This window comes from Mastigoproctus giganteus, chromosome 13, assembly GCF_048544385.1.
Source record: "Mastigoproctus giganteus isolate SK-2022 chromosome 13, ASM4854438v1, whole genome shotgun sequence".
In the NCBI taxonomy this organism is placed as follows: domain Eukaryota; kingdom Metazoa; phylum Arthropoda; class Arachnida; order Uropygi; family Thelyphonidae; genus Mastigoproctus; species Mastigoproctus giganteus.
The window spans coordinates 101,364,454-101,379,108 of record NC_143587.1 but is presented as its reverse complement, the minus strand read 5'-3'; the positions used below and the strand labels follow the sequence as shown (position 1 = coordinate 101,379,108).

Below are 14,655 nucleotides of genomic sequence, written 5' to 3'. Positions count from 1 at the left end.
AAGAAATAAACTTGATAAGATTGGGGAGTGAATCATAGGACAGATTGGAGTTAAAGTTATTTATTTATATCTTTTACTATTTTAGAATTTTAGAATTCCTAGAACATTATTCGGTAGTCTAAAATGTGAAAATTACACACAAATAGTAATTATTTATGAGGCGTAAAATATTGTAGGTTTTCTTTTTCTTTTTAACAGTCATATTGCCGTTACTTTTTGAACAATCCTGTGAAATAACTGAAATGCTCCACTCATATTGTCTCCTCATTAAACACATCATTTCATGTAACACAAACATCCTATAAACGAGGACTAACAGAAGCTAAGTATCTGAGAATGATACCAGAAGATGCGGAATTAAGAATGATTTATTTCTGTTATGCTTATTAAAAGTATGCTGGTTCAAAGGTCCTTTAGACTTATTTTGTTGCCTTAACATATGTATATTGCGAGAAATCTGACTATAGGTCTATTTGATAGGGCATAAAGTATGCATTCGCCTGACGATCCTGACATGTTTCAGCATTCGTGGTACTTCGTCAGGCGAAAACATTCATTTCTGAAATGATTAACATCCTTTATTTCTAACATTATTTTAAAAATAACTGGTCTTACCGGGTATTCTCATAGGTTTGAAGGGCTTTGGCTTTAATCCAAATGAATATGCTGGAGGCCTATGAAACACACTCATGTCACAGGCTTCTTTTTTATAAGCAGCCGGGCTTGGTGTCATAAACCGTTTCAGTTCTTTATTACGGAAGCTTAAAAATGGTGCGGGGCATCTATCTTTTCCCTTGTTGGTCATCCCACGAATATCATATTTTGCTGGTCCTGGTCCTAACAGATTTTGCTTTAGAGGTGTCCTGAAATAGATAACATGAAGAAAATTCATTTCCAGATTTCCACACAAGAAAGAAAACGATATTTCTGTCGATGTAAAACCTGAAATTGTTCATAGCCCTTTAAAATATTAACTTCAATATCCTCTCGAGAAGCGTATCCGATCCTATGATAGAAAGATATCGCGAAATATTTTGATATATACGTGGACAACAGCATTTTCAGAGCTGTTCAGAAGAGAGTAGTTAACTTTATTCGGTTATTGTGCCAGGCTGGCCTCTGCGGTAGCACAGTGAAACCGTTATTATCCCCTCCCTCCCGGGGAAAAAGATTATTTGGGATCTTCAGCTAATATCGATGACGTAATCTCTTGGAAATGGTAGTTTTGCCTGTCACGTACTTCCAAACCAGTCTACAATACATGTGACTTTTAACGCCATATATATATATATATCGATGCCCGCTGTCCTTGGTTGGTTATTGTAGGGTTTTAGGCGCATCAGCAACTTAGGCCATATTGCACTGTATATAATATGTTGCTAATTGCGTGCGTTCTGTGATTCAATTTGCTGTTACTGGACGAAAGACTCGAGTTGCCGGGAGGGAAAAAAAAAAATGCTATCCTCATCTGAGACCAACAAAATCAGCCACGTTGTGAAAAAGGCCCATAAAAATTCTAGGAGGTTCATTATATTATACCAACTGTGCTACCTACGAGCACTGCCTTAGTCGCCTTGGCAGCTAGTAATCCAATTAAAGTTTTGTTATTTCTAAAGAAAGCTGGGGAAAGATTGTCTGCACTTACCTTGCTTCGTACTTTCAATATACAGTATTACCCGTATTTTGAAAAATTCATGCCTTCTATGCATCGGTTCTAGTACGTGAGCCAAAACATCTAAGGCTATGAGGCATTTATACCGCATATGTAAATTGCGTGCGTTCAGAAGTCGATTTTCCTGATTTACGGAATTAAAAATTCCAGTTTCTGGAGGGGGAAAAAAATGAAAAAAACATATGATGCCCATCTTTCTGGATTTCTCCCATGTCACAAAAGCCCATAAAAGTTCTTCTGACTATAAGCTCAGTGTATATAGCGTAAAAAACAATGCTACCCTCGCCTAAGACTAACTCAGTGATTATATCACTGTCCGTCCTCTGAGCAGTGCAGACGGGCTGCCAGAGCAGGTCATCGGGTTTTGTCAATAATATATAGGAACTTTGCTAGCAGAGACAAGGAGGTGATTATACCTTTGTATAAGGCAATGGTGGGGCCACACCTTGAGTACTGTGTACCGGTGTGGAGGCCTCATTTTAGGCAGGATGTAGAGTTGCTAGAACGAGTACAGAGAAGGGCAACAAGATTGGTGAGAGGAACAAAGAGGTGCTCTTACAAAGAAAGGCTTAAGCCTTTCTTACAAAGAAAGGCTTAAGTTCTGCAAATTGCAGCATCTGGAGACTAGGTACCTGCGAGGTGATCTGGTTGAGGTGTGCAAGGCCTTGAATAGTTGTGGCAGGCTCAATGCTGATGAGATACTTCCGCTTGCTCAGATTAAGCACCTCAGGGGGCATAGTTTCAAATTGAGGAAATACAGTTGTAGAATAGATGTACGGAAGTTTGTCTTCAGCCAGCGGGTAGTTGATTGCTGGAACAGACTTCCATCTGTTGTTGTGGAAGTTGATAGCTTAAATAAAGTTAAGGCTGAACTAGACAAACATTTGGAATGACCAGACGGGTGAAATTGGAAGGTGTTTTTTTTTGTTTTATTTTTATTTTATTATTATTATTTTTTTTTGGCTGATGCTCTATAAGCTTGCTTTCTTGCATCACATGCCTCAACTAATCTTTAATCTTTAATCTTTAATCTTTATTGTATACAAACATGGTATATACAATAGACCCTTCACAGCAGCAATGCCAGGGGTTAATGCTAATGCTAATCAACTGTGCTACCCGCGCGAGGACTAGCGTTACTGTACAGCTATTCAAGTATCGGCAGCCCCCACAGTATTGCACTGGTTGTAATCAACGTCCTCTCCACATTGGGTAGAAAATGCCCGAGTTAGAATCCCATCAATGACTCGAGGAATTGTTATGAGATTTATTTATTTATTATTATTATTTTTTTTTATCACAATGTTGCAGAGTGAGTCGGTCTCAGGGAGGTTGCATGGCTTTTTCTCCCGGAAACTCTTGTTTTTCGTCCAGCAAACATGCAACCCGACCACAGAATTCACGCAATTTATAGACACTATACTTTCGCCTCACAGTCTTAGTTTCTTTGGCGCTTAACACACAAGGTTTGTCGAACTGCCGATAAATATTAGTCGAACAAAACGCTTACACGGTTGGAAGTTCTGACATTTTGTCTTCTGTTAGATGCAAAGTGCCTTAATTTGCATACATTATGAGCTTGCATAACGGAAGAATTGAAGACTGAACAACGTTTTGTTATGTACAGTTTTGTTCCACATGGTATGAATGTCATGGAGACCGTGACAGAAATGTCACAGGTTTCTAGAAACAAGTGTTTACGCACACAAGAAAATTGCAATATTTAAGTGGTATACGCGCATTAAACAAGGTCAACAATCCGTGGCCACAACTGCCACTCTCGAAAACTTAAGAAATGACTGCCGGGAGAGTGAATTCAACGATGGCGCAGGTGTATACACTATGAAAGAGATTATTTCGAAAAGGAGAGAGCACCGGCTGACCTCAGCGACGAAGATTAAAGTAAGGTAGGCCCATTCCATGAAATAATGATTTAAATCTGCTAAGACATAAGATGTCGGTATAGTCAGAATGAGCTAAGAAAACTATAAAAGCCGCACTCTTCACTCTTTTATTTTCTCGTTCTAGAAATTCGTAGCAGTTATTTCAAACTACAGGTACTGTGAAAGACCCTACGGAGGAGACTTGAAAACTGTTCATGATGCAGTTTATTCGTTTAGCCCGTAAAGTGACATTTAGCAGGTAACGTAGAGGATATAGAACGCATTCTGATTCATTAATTAGAAATTAATGAAAAACTCATCAAAAGAGGGAGGCATCCCAGTTAATGAATAAATGTATCCCCCCTTTTGATGATGATTTGGCCTAATTTTCTAATATTGATTCGATATGTATGATACCTTCCAGAAACGACGATATTGCGACATCTTAGGATACCTCAAAGATGTGGTATGAAGGATACCACATCTTTACGGTATCATTCCAATTCAGTTTTGGATGGCAGAAGATCTTACACGTTTGAATAGGACAGTTCACCTTACGACAATGCCCGGTTTGGTGAAAATAATATAGCGTATCATCTATTTAACGATATTAATCTTTCTAATTAATTCGGAAAGTTTATTTTTCGTTGATGTAATCTTTCCATGTCACAATATTATAGTATACGTACTAGCTAGTATTAGATCTTGATTTTTTTATTTGATTATATATAAGTACGTAGGAATTGAAAATTCTGATACAGTTTGCGTAGATGGAAGTGAAAAATACACAAAGTGCCAAGTACTAGAAGGGTGAGGATAGCAGAAAAAAGAAGTAATGTAGGTTTGTAAAAGGAGAAAGAATGTGAATATCCTATAAGTTATGATGAATTAAGAGAATTATAGGCAGAATTGCAAAGCCAGTTAGAGGTGAGTGAACTGCAAAGTAAAATGATTAATACCAAATCATTAAACAAATAAAATAAAAGGTGGGATAGCTGTCATCAGATATGGGTGAGCAAATTTAGTTATAAGTCGAATACAGGGACAGCAAAAATGCAAAAATCTGATGAATTTTTTGAAGTAAACTGATGCAAATCAGTTTACTTCAAGAAACTGATGAAGTGAATCTGATGCAACTGAAGTTTTTGCATTTTTGCTCTCCATATATGCGACTTATAGCTAAATTTGCCCATCCATATCTGATGACAGCTATCCCACCATTTATTTTATTTGTTTAATCATTTGATATTAATCATTTCACTTTGCAGTTCCCTCACCTCTAATTGGCTTTGAAATTCAGCCTATAATTCTCTTAATTCATCATAACTTATAGGATAGGATATTCACATTCTTTCTCCTTTTACAAACGTACATTACTACGCAAAGTTTATCAGACTTAGATCAGACTTTTCAATTCTTACATACTTATATAAACTTTTGCATTCTTTTCTGCTGCTTTGCGCGTTTTGGTGCATCTGTCATACTTAGCTTATTTATACGTGTTTAATACTCTCAGCAGTCACTGAATTATGACCACCCATCCGTAACTGACTTGCTGCATAGCTCGCAATATAAAAAGCGGAACAACTTCGTACACTAAAACAGTGGTTGTTGTTGGTATAGGGCTTAGCGACACAAGGGCTACTGAGGCCAAATTTTGTCTGTTTATTGTTTATTTACAGGCAACATATAGTTATAAATATTGAGTTATATGATCCCGTACAGGTCAATGTATTTTAAGTACATCAAAAGTTCTTCTATGTTTGCTTCATTTCCTATGAAGTGAGATGAATCATGAGAGATGTTTAATGTGGAGAGAGATTGAAAAGGGTTTGATCGGATGGCTGAATGTGAGGGACAATCAAATCAACCAGAAAATGACGGACCGTAAGTTGCGTCAGACAGGATGAACACTGAGGTGGGTTTCTCCCAATAGTAGGAAGAGATGTGTATTGTGAGTGTGTCCAATTCTGAGTCTTGCCAATACCACTAAATCTATTCTGTTTGGTCGAAAGCTAGAGAGCCACAGCTTTGGATTTTGTTTAATCTGGTAAAGTTTATTGTTGCTGTTACTTTTCCAGATCTGTGACCAGTTGTCGTAGCATGCTTTGCGAATGATCGGCTTATAGTCGCTGTAAGGAATCTGAGGATGTTGTGAGAGAGAGGGTTCAGAATGTTTAGCGGCAAAGTCAAAAACAGTGGTAATTTGCATCAGGTCGTGCAAGTCAAAGTAGTAGTTATAGGAAGTATTAAAGATATCATGGAGTTCAAAAGGGCACGATCGTGGGATCTCGTGCTTCGGGTGCTTCCATATTGGAAACGGCACATCTTGCTCACGGCCTGCTGTGGCAAAGATTTACAAACAGTGTTGTCGAGCGGGTTAAACCACCTCCCGTTGACAGAACTGTAAAGGATTGCGCAAGGTGGATGTTCATGGTGAGCGAAGGGTGCAGCGCGTTATACAGGCTCAATGGCAGGTCACTGTGGAGAGTTAACATCGCAATACAATAAGTGGAATGCAAGAACAATATCCCGAATAATGATGCGCCGCACACTCATACCTATGGAGTGCTATAGCAGACGACCCAAGGGAACCCTCTCTTCACCACTGAACATCGTCGACGGCAAATGCTATGGTATCAACAACACACTGGTTGAATACTTGGTGGGTACTTGCTGCGTCATTGACGGGATTCGAACTCGGGCCCTTTCCACCTTGTTTGGGGAGAACGGTGATTATAACCACTTATTATCGACTAAGATGTCTTTTGTGACAGATACATAACAATCGATGAAACATAAGTCCATGACTTTGACCCTGAGTCAAAACAGCAAAGCATGTTTTGACTTAGGGTCAAAGTCATGGACTGCCAACCTCAAAGAAATTCAGAGTGGGATCATCAGCAAAGAGGATGATGGCATCATTTTTTATTTTTTTATTTTTAGGCTGTCGACTGCATTGATTACCCTGAACATGGCTAAACCACCACAACTCAGTACTACGCCGAACCCAAACTATTCACTGATACTCTGATGCCATCAAAAAAAAATATATATATATATATATAAATAAAAAGAGGCGAGGAAAGTGCTCCCGGTTTGTGCTCTTTCATTCCGGATAATGCCGTATGCCTCTGCATACGAATCTGCCTTACAATGATTGTAATTTTGGGTCCTTCATCTGAATTGGTACCTCATCCGCCCTTTCATCATATTTGGTCCCCAATGACTTCCATCTGTTCCCTTGCAGATGATTCTGCTGTGATGGATGTTATGCACGCCTTGTTGGGTAGCCAACTACAAGATTTTTTTTTGGCGGGAATTAAAACCTTGGAACATCGTTGGGAAACGGGTATTGATGTTGCAGGAGACTACGTTGAAAAATAAAAATGCTTTCTTTTTTGTCATCCTATTATTTCTACCTGAGGGATAGAGCAACTTGATCATCCTTCGTATATGTAGTTATAGCTGTTCTATTAGCGAAATTGTTCTACTAACGATGTGAACTGATACTGATGTACTGAACTGCGATTTGTAATGACATGAATCTCTGTATATTAAATAAACCAGAATCAGATTAATCTAATTATAAATAAACATATTAATTACTGTCTTTACATAGATTCGTGGAAATGGAGGAAGTTTTGCTTCTAAACACGAATATGAATGTAAAAACGACTGATACCATTTTTAAACCATTGGGCTGATCATGCCTGTGATCATATAGGATATACAAATGATTCCCAAGAGAATGCTTTGAATCTTTCCATCATGCATTTAGCGTTTGATAATAAAGTTTCAAGGTTTCATAGAAAAAAAATAATTTTGTTGTTTTTCCTTGGGAAATAAAAAATTCCCCAAGGAAAAAAGAGCACTACTCTTTTCACAGGCTGTCATACCTAATTAAAACTGATCATAATCACAGTTTTAATTATGTAGACAACCTGAGAAAAGAGTAGTGCACTTCTTTTTCCTTTTGGCATTTTTAATTTCATTTTACCTTCACTTTAAATTCTATCTTCAAACGATACGGATTAAGAGGTGAGTACCGTAAAAAAACATAAGCTCTTGCTAAAACTAGGCGCCTCCGCAGCCAGGTGGGAAGGAGCAGCAGTGCGTAGCACACACGCTTCTTGATTAGACCGGGGTTCGAGCCCGTCACCACCAAATACGGAGGATGCGGAAAGGTCAGGGAATGACCACCGCATATTCTCGGAGCAATATGGCCTTAGTTGCTAATGCTCCTAAAAAAAAAAAAAAAAAACCTTGCTAAAACTTAATGATGAAAACAATCGGCACTATAAGTCCTTTCTGTAAATAATTTGTATGAAATAAAGATTATTAAGGTGGTATTTACCTGATGCCAATAAAATATCCTGGAGCCTTGGTTCTTGATGGGTCATGCCTGTGCTCACCTGAAATGCAAAATACATACAGGGTGATTTAAAAAAGAAATAAATTTCAAAAATTTATAGAAATAAAAATTGATATCTATTATCTTGAGAACATACACTGATGGACAGAGCATCTCTAAATATTTCTTATCGAGAGAATCTCTGAAAATTTCTTATTGACCGTGCAGATTCTTTGTATGAGTTCCCCACGAATCACATGGCATACGTTGATTCCATAGTCCATTTCTTCCTAGATCTGTGTCAGTATGTTTGTGGTAATTGATGCCAGTACCTCGGTGACCAGAATTTTAATTCAGGAACGTTCTTTGGCCAATGGTGGCACGAACACGGCATCCGTTACATAGCCCCTCTCCCAAAAAGAAGTTGCATGATGTCCGAAGACCTGAGGAAAATACGGCAGGACACCGAAAGTCGTTTTTTTTAGTATCTCATCTCATCAGTCGTTGATTTAGTGTGATATTCCGATGTCCTCGCATTAGGAGGCATACCTTTTTGCTGAAAGATAAAATCAGAAGATTCTTCATGAAGTCGAAGCTTGAGCCAATTATTTAACATGCCCAGGCAAATATTCCCACTGATCGTCTTTTCTACAAAAAAAGAATGGGCCACAAATTTTCTAATGTGAAACAGCACAAAACGTGTTTATTTTTGGGAAGTGACTTACATGTGCGATGGGTTGGTAAGGATTTTCAGTTCTTAAAACTGTTGTGACGGCTGAAATCGAAAAGTGGCATTGTTACTGAAAACAAGCCATGCTGCCTGTTGATTCCTTGAATGAGTGTTTGTACCTAATAAATTTGCCACTTAATGTATATGGTAATATAAATGTTCACATCGACTTTTTTTTTTAATTATGTAAACATCGATTTCTTTCATGTGTGAGCTCTCATAAATTGGAAAATCCCGTAAACTGGCACAATTCCTTCACGAAGATTTGTCTGATTTGGGGTACCCTACTGTAGTGACAAACTGCATAGTAATGCCATATAATTCAAAATAATTAAATAATAAATATCATGTCACTACTGATTTAAAATTTATATATGTTAATGAATAAATAAAATATTAATGAATTTTACATTTTTTTAAGTTGTCAAGAAGAAATTGGATTATCCTATTTTTACGTAACTTACCGTATCTCCCAACTGTCGATTAGGATGAAATTAAATTGAAAAGAGTTGTGAGCGTTAATAAAATGGAATCGCATAGAGGAAAGCACACTTTTTTCTAATGTTCGTCATAGAAGCTTGCTCAAATAAAAATTGGAGGAAGTGAAGACGATTCGAAAGTTCACCATGGGAAACAGGCTTGTTCAATTAAAAATCAAACTGCTGAACCAAAAGTCCAGCAGTCTGATTTTTCTTTGAGCAAGCCTGTATGACGAACATTAAGGAAAGGTGCACTTTTCTCTATGCTGTTTCATTTTAATAAGTTTTTAGTGCTCACAACTCTTTTCAGCTTAATTTCATTCTAATCAACACGTAAGCAGTTCCGAGGTAACTTAAGGTCGTTCCGTGAAAATAAGGTAATCCAAGTTTCTTCTTGTCAATTTTATCCCAGGAACTTAAGGTCGTTCACAATACAATTATAAAGTTTTAAGTTGTATGTATGTAGATTTTCGATCTCAACACTTGCCTACAGTAGTTGGAAGTGCAACAGTAGCAGGTCCTGGACTTTTGCTCTCGGCGCCAATTGGACCCCTCCTCTTTGTAGGAACCCATTCTCTTTGGGTGACGTAGTGGCTGAGAAGGTGATCATGGCCCTAATAAATAACATATTTTATTAAATTTCACAGCATAATGAACATCAAATGACTGTTAAATGTACGTTCATATTTTGTTTATCTTCATAGCTTGCTTCGTAGCTCTTCCAAAGAGTTAAATTGTTACCATTAAAGGATGCTTTAAATCGGTGCTCCGGTGATTTAAAAATGTTCTTAAAACTCACGCGTAATCAATATTTTTTTCTTTATTTTCCTTGGTTTTATGTAATGGAAATCTATTAAATTACTGATCTAGCTATGTTTTCGGAGGAGGGAACACCATCATAAGAAAGTCTTGAGGGGGGAGGTTTAACAGCATGAGAAAATTGTATTTACAGATAACTACGAATCAGATTGTTTCTACTGCTTTTATTATTTATCTGTGTACTTTTATCTCTTTTATTTATATTTTAGCTTTTATTCTTTAAACATTTTCCATTATATTGTACTTTATTTTTTACTGTATTTTAATGAAGCTTTATTTTTTTTTTTTTACGCTTCGTTTGTAACTGCAAGATTTATTTCAGTGTTTCAGTTTTAGTTCAGAATGTATGAAACATCAAAATTCATAATAAAAAAGTAATCATTATCTGATTTCTTTAATTATAAAGTAATCAGATAATGAGACTAATTTTTTTACTACACGTACTTGATTCCTGAACTTAGATTCGAAATGAGTGTTGTCCCCTTTAAAGTATTTATCTTGGCAGCGATACACTTATTCTAATGATGCCGCCATTGCTAAAAATATTTATATGCATTAATAAAAAAATAATTAATGCATTAAAAAAAATGTATAACTTCCATAACACTGGTCAACACATAAAATGTTACGAAAACAAAAATATCCAATCTTGACTAATTTCATGCTGCTGAACACGAAAATCACATTAAAATTTGTCGATTAACTCTTGTACAGTGCCAGCCGTATCCAAGATTTAGACTCCAACCCTTGTGGGTTGGAGTCTAAATCCCGCACTCTATGAGTGCCAGCAATCCCGTACCAGAATGGTGCCAGCGGTGTTCCTACTCTTAAAGGATTTTCAAGTTGTCAGGGCAGTATCCTCTAGCAGAGAAGGAGCTAACCCACGCCTGTCTGATTCAGGCCTTGGGCAGCATGATCCAACGTTGTTCTCACATCAGCAATCTTTGTTCGCCTCAGTGCGAAGATTTCTCGCGCATACACTGTTAGTGCCTTGTACGTGTTTTCATCAAGCAGCAGCGAGGACTCCTGATTACATGGATTCCTTTGAATTGTGGTAACAAATTTGAGTTTACTGTTGTCATAGGCAGGACACTCATACATGAGATGCCCTCCAAGACTCTTCTTCTCCACAATGGCACTGCAGGTCTCTTTCAATCCCCATAGCCGTAAGTTTCTGACGAAAGGGGCCGCGTCCAGTGATAATAAACGTTCAGTTTGGTTTATAGTTGGGAGGAATCGCCTCGTGCAGCATGATTGGTTCTCCATCTCTGTTCCCATATCGCTTGTAGGTGTTCGGTCATTCTCGTCTTCTCTATCTTGGGGTCATTTGCAAGATCCAGCTGGAGATTTACTATTTCGGCTGGTGTTCCTTTCCTAAAGTGGTAGTATAGGCCTCGCCTGACTACTTCTAGGTAGAGTGGCTGACATCCTTTTAGAACTTACAAGGCAGGGGTGTTAACAGTGTGGCACGCCCTGCTAATTGATAGCAGCATGAACCTTTGAATTGTATCCAGCTTCCGTTTGTTTCTTGCTAGTGTAGCTTGTCTGAACCAGGTGGGGACACTGTAGCAAACTATCGGTATATACACCGCTTTGTCCCGATTTTTAGGGACAAAGCAGTCTATGAGGGTCAGAGCTTTGTGCCTCAGGCCCCATTTGGCTCTGCTCGACCACCTTATCACGGCGGCATACTTCCGGATTTTGGTCGCTAGATATTTCAGGTGGTTATGGAAACCAAGACCCGAGTCAATGTAAATACCGAAGTATTTAACCTCCTTGTACAGTCGGATGGGAGTGAAGTTTAATTTCATTGTAGGTGGTCTTCTAATTTGTAGTCTGCCTTTGAGGAGAATGGGCTTTGTTTTTTCTTCGGAGATGGTAAGGTTGTGCAAGGCTGACCAGTTCTGGAGCTTCACAAGCGCTCTATTTGCAATAGTTTCCAAGGACGTCCTAGTGTCCGCACGCACCAGCAGGACAAGGTGGTCCACAAAGGCCAAGGACTAATCCCCCCCCCCAAGGTCCAAGCCGAGGAACTCGTCCAGGACAATAGACCAGAGGAAGCACAGGCCAAGCACAGAGCCCTGCCGACAGCTTCGGTGGATAGATCTGGTAACTAATATTTGTTAGTAACGCGTATTTTTCTGTTGGTTAGGTATGACTTCAAACTGTTATCTAGGTCAGTAGAAACATTTAATTGCCAAAGCCGCCGAAGTATGCTGGGCCACCACAGGCGGTGGAAAGCTCCAGCAAAGTCCACCAATATAGCAAGAGAGTACTTGAAGGCTGAGTGCGTTGCTTGGGTGATTAGATTGTTGATAGCGTCTTCAGTGCTGCACCCTGTTTTAAAGCCATATTGTTTATCTGAGGAGAGTTGGTGTTCCTCGTAGCTGGCAGAAAGTCGAAACAAGAGTAGACGCTCCAATAGTTTGGCCATCACAGAGAGTAAGGCAATTGGGCAATATGAGACTGGGTTCTGTGGTGAATTAAGTGTATAATCTTGCTACCAGATGATATACACTAGCTGATGCGGAACCCTCCTAAAGAGTTACCAGTAGGTTCGGTGCGGTGTACTAACTAGTGGCCGGCCTGCACCATCTGGCCCACCACCTGCACCAGAGTGGAGGTAGCAAGATTATACACTAGCTGATCCGGAAGCCTTCTAAAGAGTTACCAATAGGTTCGGTCCGGTGTACTAACTAGCGGCCGGCCTGCGAACACCGTTTTATAGTTGTACCCTGGAAATATAAGGAAGATTGGATCTCGCCTTGATGTTCATCATAACCTCAAAATCAACAGTCATACTGCATGATGGAAGAGATGGGGAAGGGTTGACCAGAACTTAGCTCTGGAGACTAAACATGGGTTCCACCACTTCAAGCCTCGAATAGTGTTAGTCGTTAGTAATACTGAGTATAACCCCCATGCACAAGCAGACTGTGGGTGTTCACCCACGTGTGAACCAACGTAAACAAGGGTCGAGGTGTGGCGCCCACACCACACGGAGGAATTCTGCCCCTCTGTGTTACCTGGCAATACTAGGTGGTAGATGACTCTAATCAGCCGGTGCAATACCACCACTTTGGTTATTACCAATTCTCCGTACGATTTCTGCAGTCTATATGCAAGTTGGTTGAGTCTGAGGGAGGATAATAGTGTTCAAGTCGGACAAGTGCCGCCGCAATGAAATGGGGTAAAAACATGTGGTCGCGGGGTGCAACTATTTCCGAAGGCAGTATAGCGCGACCAAGGCTTAGGAAGCAAGAAGTAAAAGCAGCATGACCGTTGCAATTAGCTGTACATATACACTGGTTTCGTTTGTCTGCCATCTTGTCTTCTCCGTTTTGTAAACCAATCAGCTTAAAGGTCAAAGTTTTTTGGCGGGAAAGTTTACTGTATCATTGACCACCATTTTGTGTTTAATGGCAGCCTCCATATGGTGGCTGCCATTTTGTTTAACGTTCGTTTCGTTTTGCTAGGGGTTGCTTATGATGTTTGCCTGTAGTACTTAAGATATTTTGGGGGAAATTATTGGCTTTATTTAACTTTGCATTATGGGAGTTTTCTCACTTTACATGTATACTGAGTTCCAAAAAGTTATGGTCTTATGTTAATATATATACCTGAGTAAAAATAATAGAAACAATTTTTGCATTACTCACGTTTTTGTCTATGGGGTTCAAATTAGTATGGATTATGTATCTGTGTTCCAAAATATTAGGGTTCCTTTTCTTTTTACGTGAAATTCTTTTAAAACCTTGCTAATAATACGTATTATAGTCTAAAATCATATAAATTTTGTGTATAGGTGGTTTCCATTGTAATAGAGTCTCATTTGGGCTGTTTTTGGGCTCTTTTCTTAAAACTTGATTTTCTTGGGTTCTATGGGACATATTTCTTTGCTCTTAAGACTGATGTACTTCTCTATGTCTTCTTTTTCTGCCCCCATGGCTTTTGGCTCCCCCTGGTGTAATTAAACGAGTTCGTGTTTTTCTCCGTTGTGGTTCTCCGAAACTTCTGGTTAGGGCCTGTATACTATTCCTTACAGTGTTTCACATCTTGTCAATAAATTTCAGCCTTTTCCTCCCATAATTCTTTGAGATATACCTCTTTTTCGAAAACCGGTTTTTCATCCGGGAAAATTTGCAACATTTTAAGGCAAAATTCAAGTCCCATTTTCTCGGGTTCTATCTGTCCGATTTACTTCAAATTTGGTATGTGTCTTTCTTATTGGACGGGTGTCTTTTCAGCACAGTGTCGCCCCCTAGTGGCGAATTTTTACTTGTCTGGGAAATTTTTCTTATTTTTTCAATATGTCTCCTAAGAAGAAAAAGGTTGCTCCGTCTACGTTGTCCCCTGATGTTTCCTCTACAGTGGCTTCTTCTTCTGATGCAGGCAGAGGATTTCTTCTGGATACTCCTGGTAATCTTCAGAAGGGTTACGAATGTGCCAAGGAACAATATAATTCTACTTTGGGAAAATATATCCCTCATCCTCCAACTCTAGCTCTTGTGAAGCAACGGTTTCGCAATTTTGATGATATGATAGATGTGGTCGCTACTACCTTGGATGACTACATAACACAGACTAAGCAACTCACGGATTCTTGTAGTCAGAAAGACGATCAAGCCAAACAGCTCGGCTTATTAGTACAATCCTCGCTAGCTAAGTGTAATGAGCTTGCTCTTCAAAACAAAGATTTAATCCATCAACTGGAATTA

At 38.9% G+C, this 14,655-nt stretch overlaps 1 protein-coding gene across 1 annotated transcript in view; it reads right to left on the bottom strand.

The window, feature by feature from the left end:
* LOC150076308 (ciliary microtubule associated protein 1A-like) overlaps positions 1-14,110 on the bottom strand; it is a 39,932-nt gene extending 25,822 nt beyond the window's left edge. The window contains exons 1-4 of the mRNA XM_090387314.1: positions 14,042-14,110; positions 9,606-9,732; positions 7,913-7,970; positions 616-863 (exon numbers count right to left, since the gene is read on the bottom strand). Coding sequence (XP_090243440.1) covers positions 616-863; positions 7,913-7,970; positions 9,606-9,732; positions 14,042-14,110 — 502 coding nt within the window. The remainder of the gene's footprint in view (positions 1-615; positions 864-7,912; positions 7,971-9,605; positions 9,733-14,041) is intronic.
* Between the last annotated feature and the right edge of the window lie 545 nt (positions 14,111-14,655).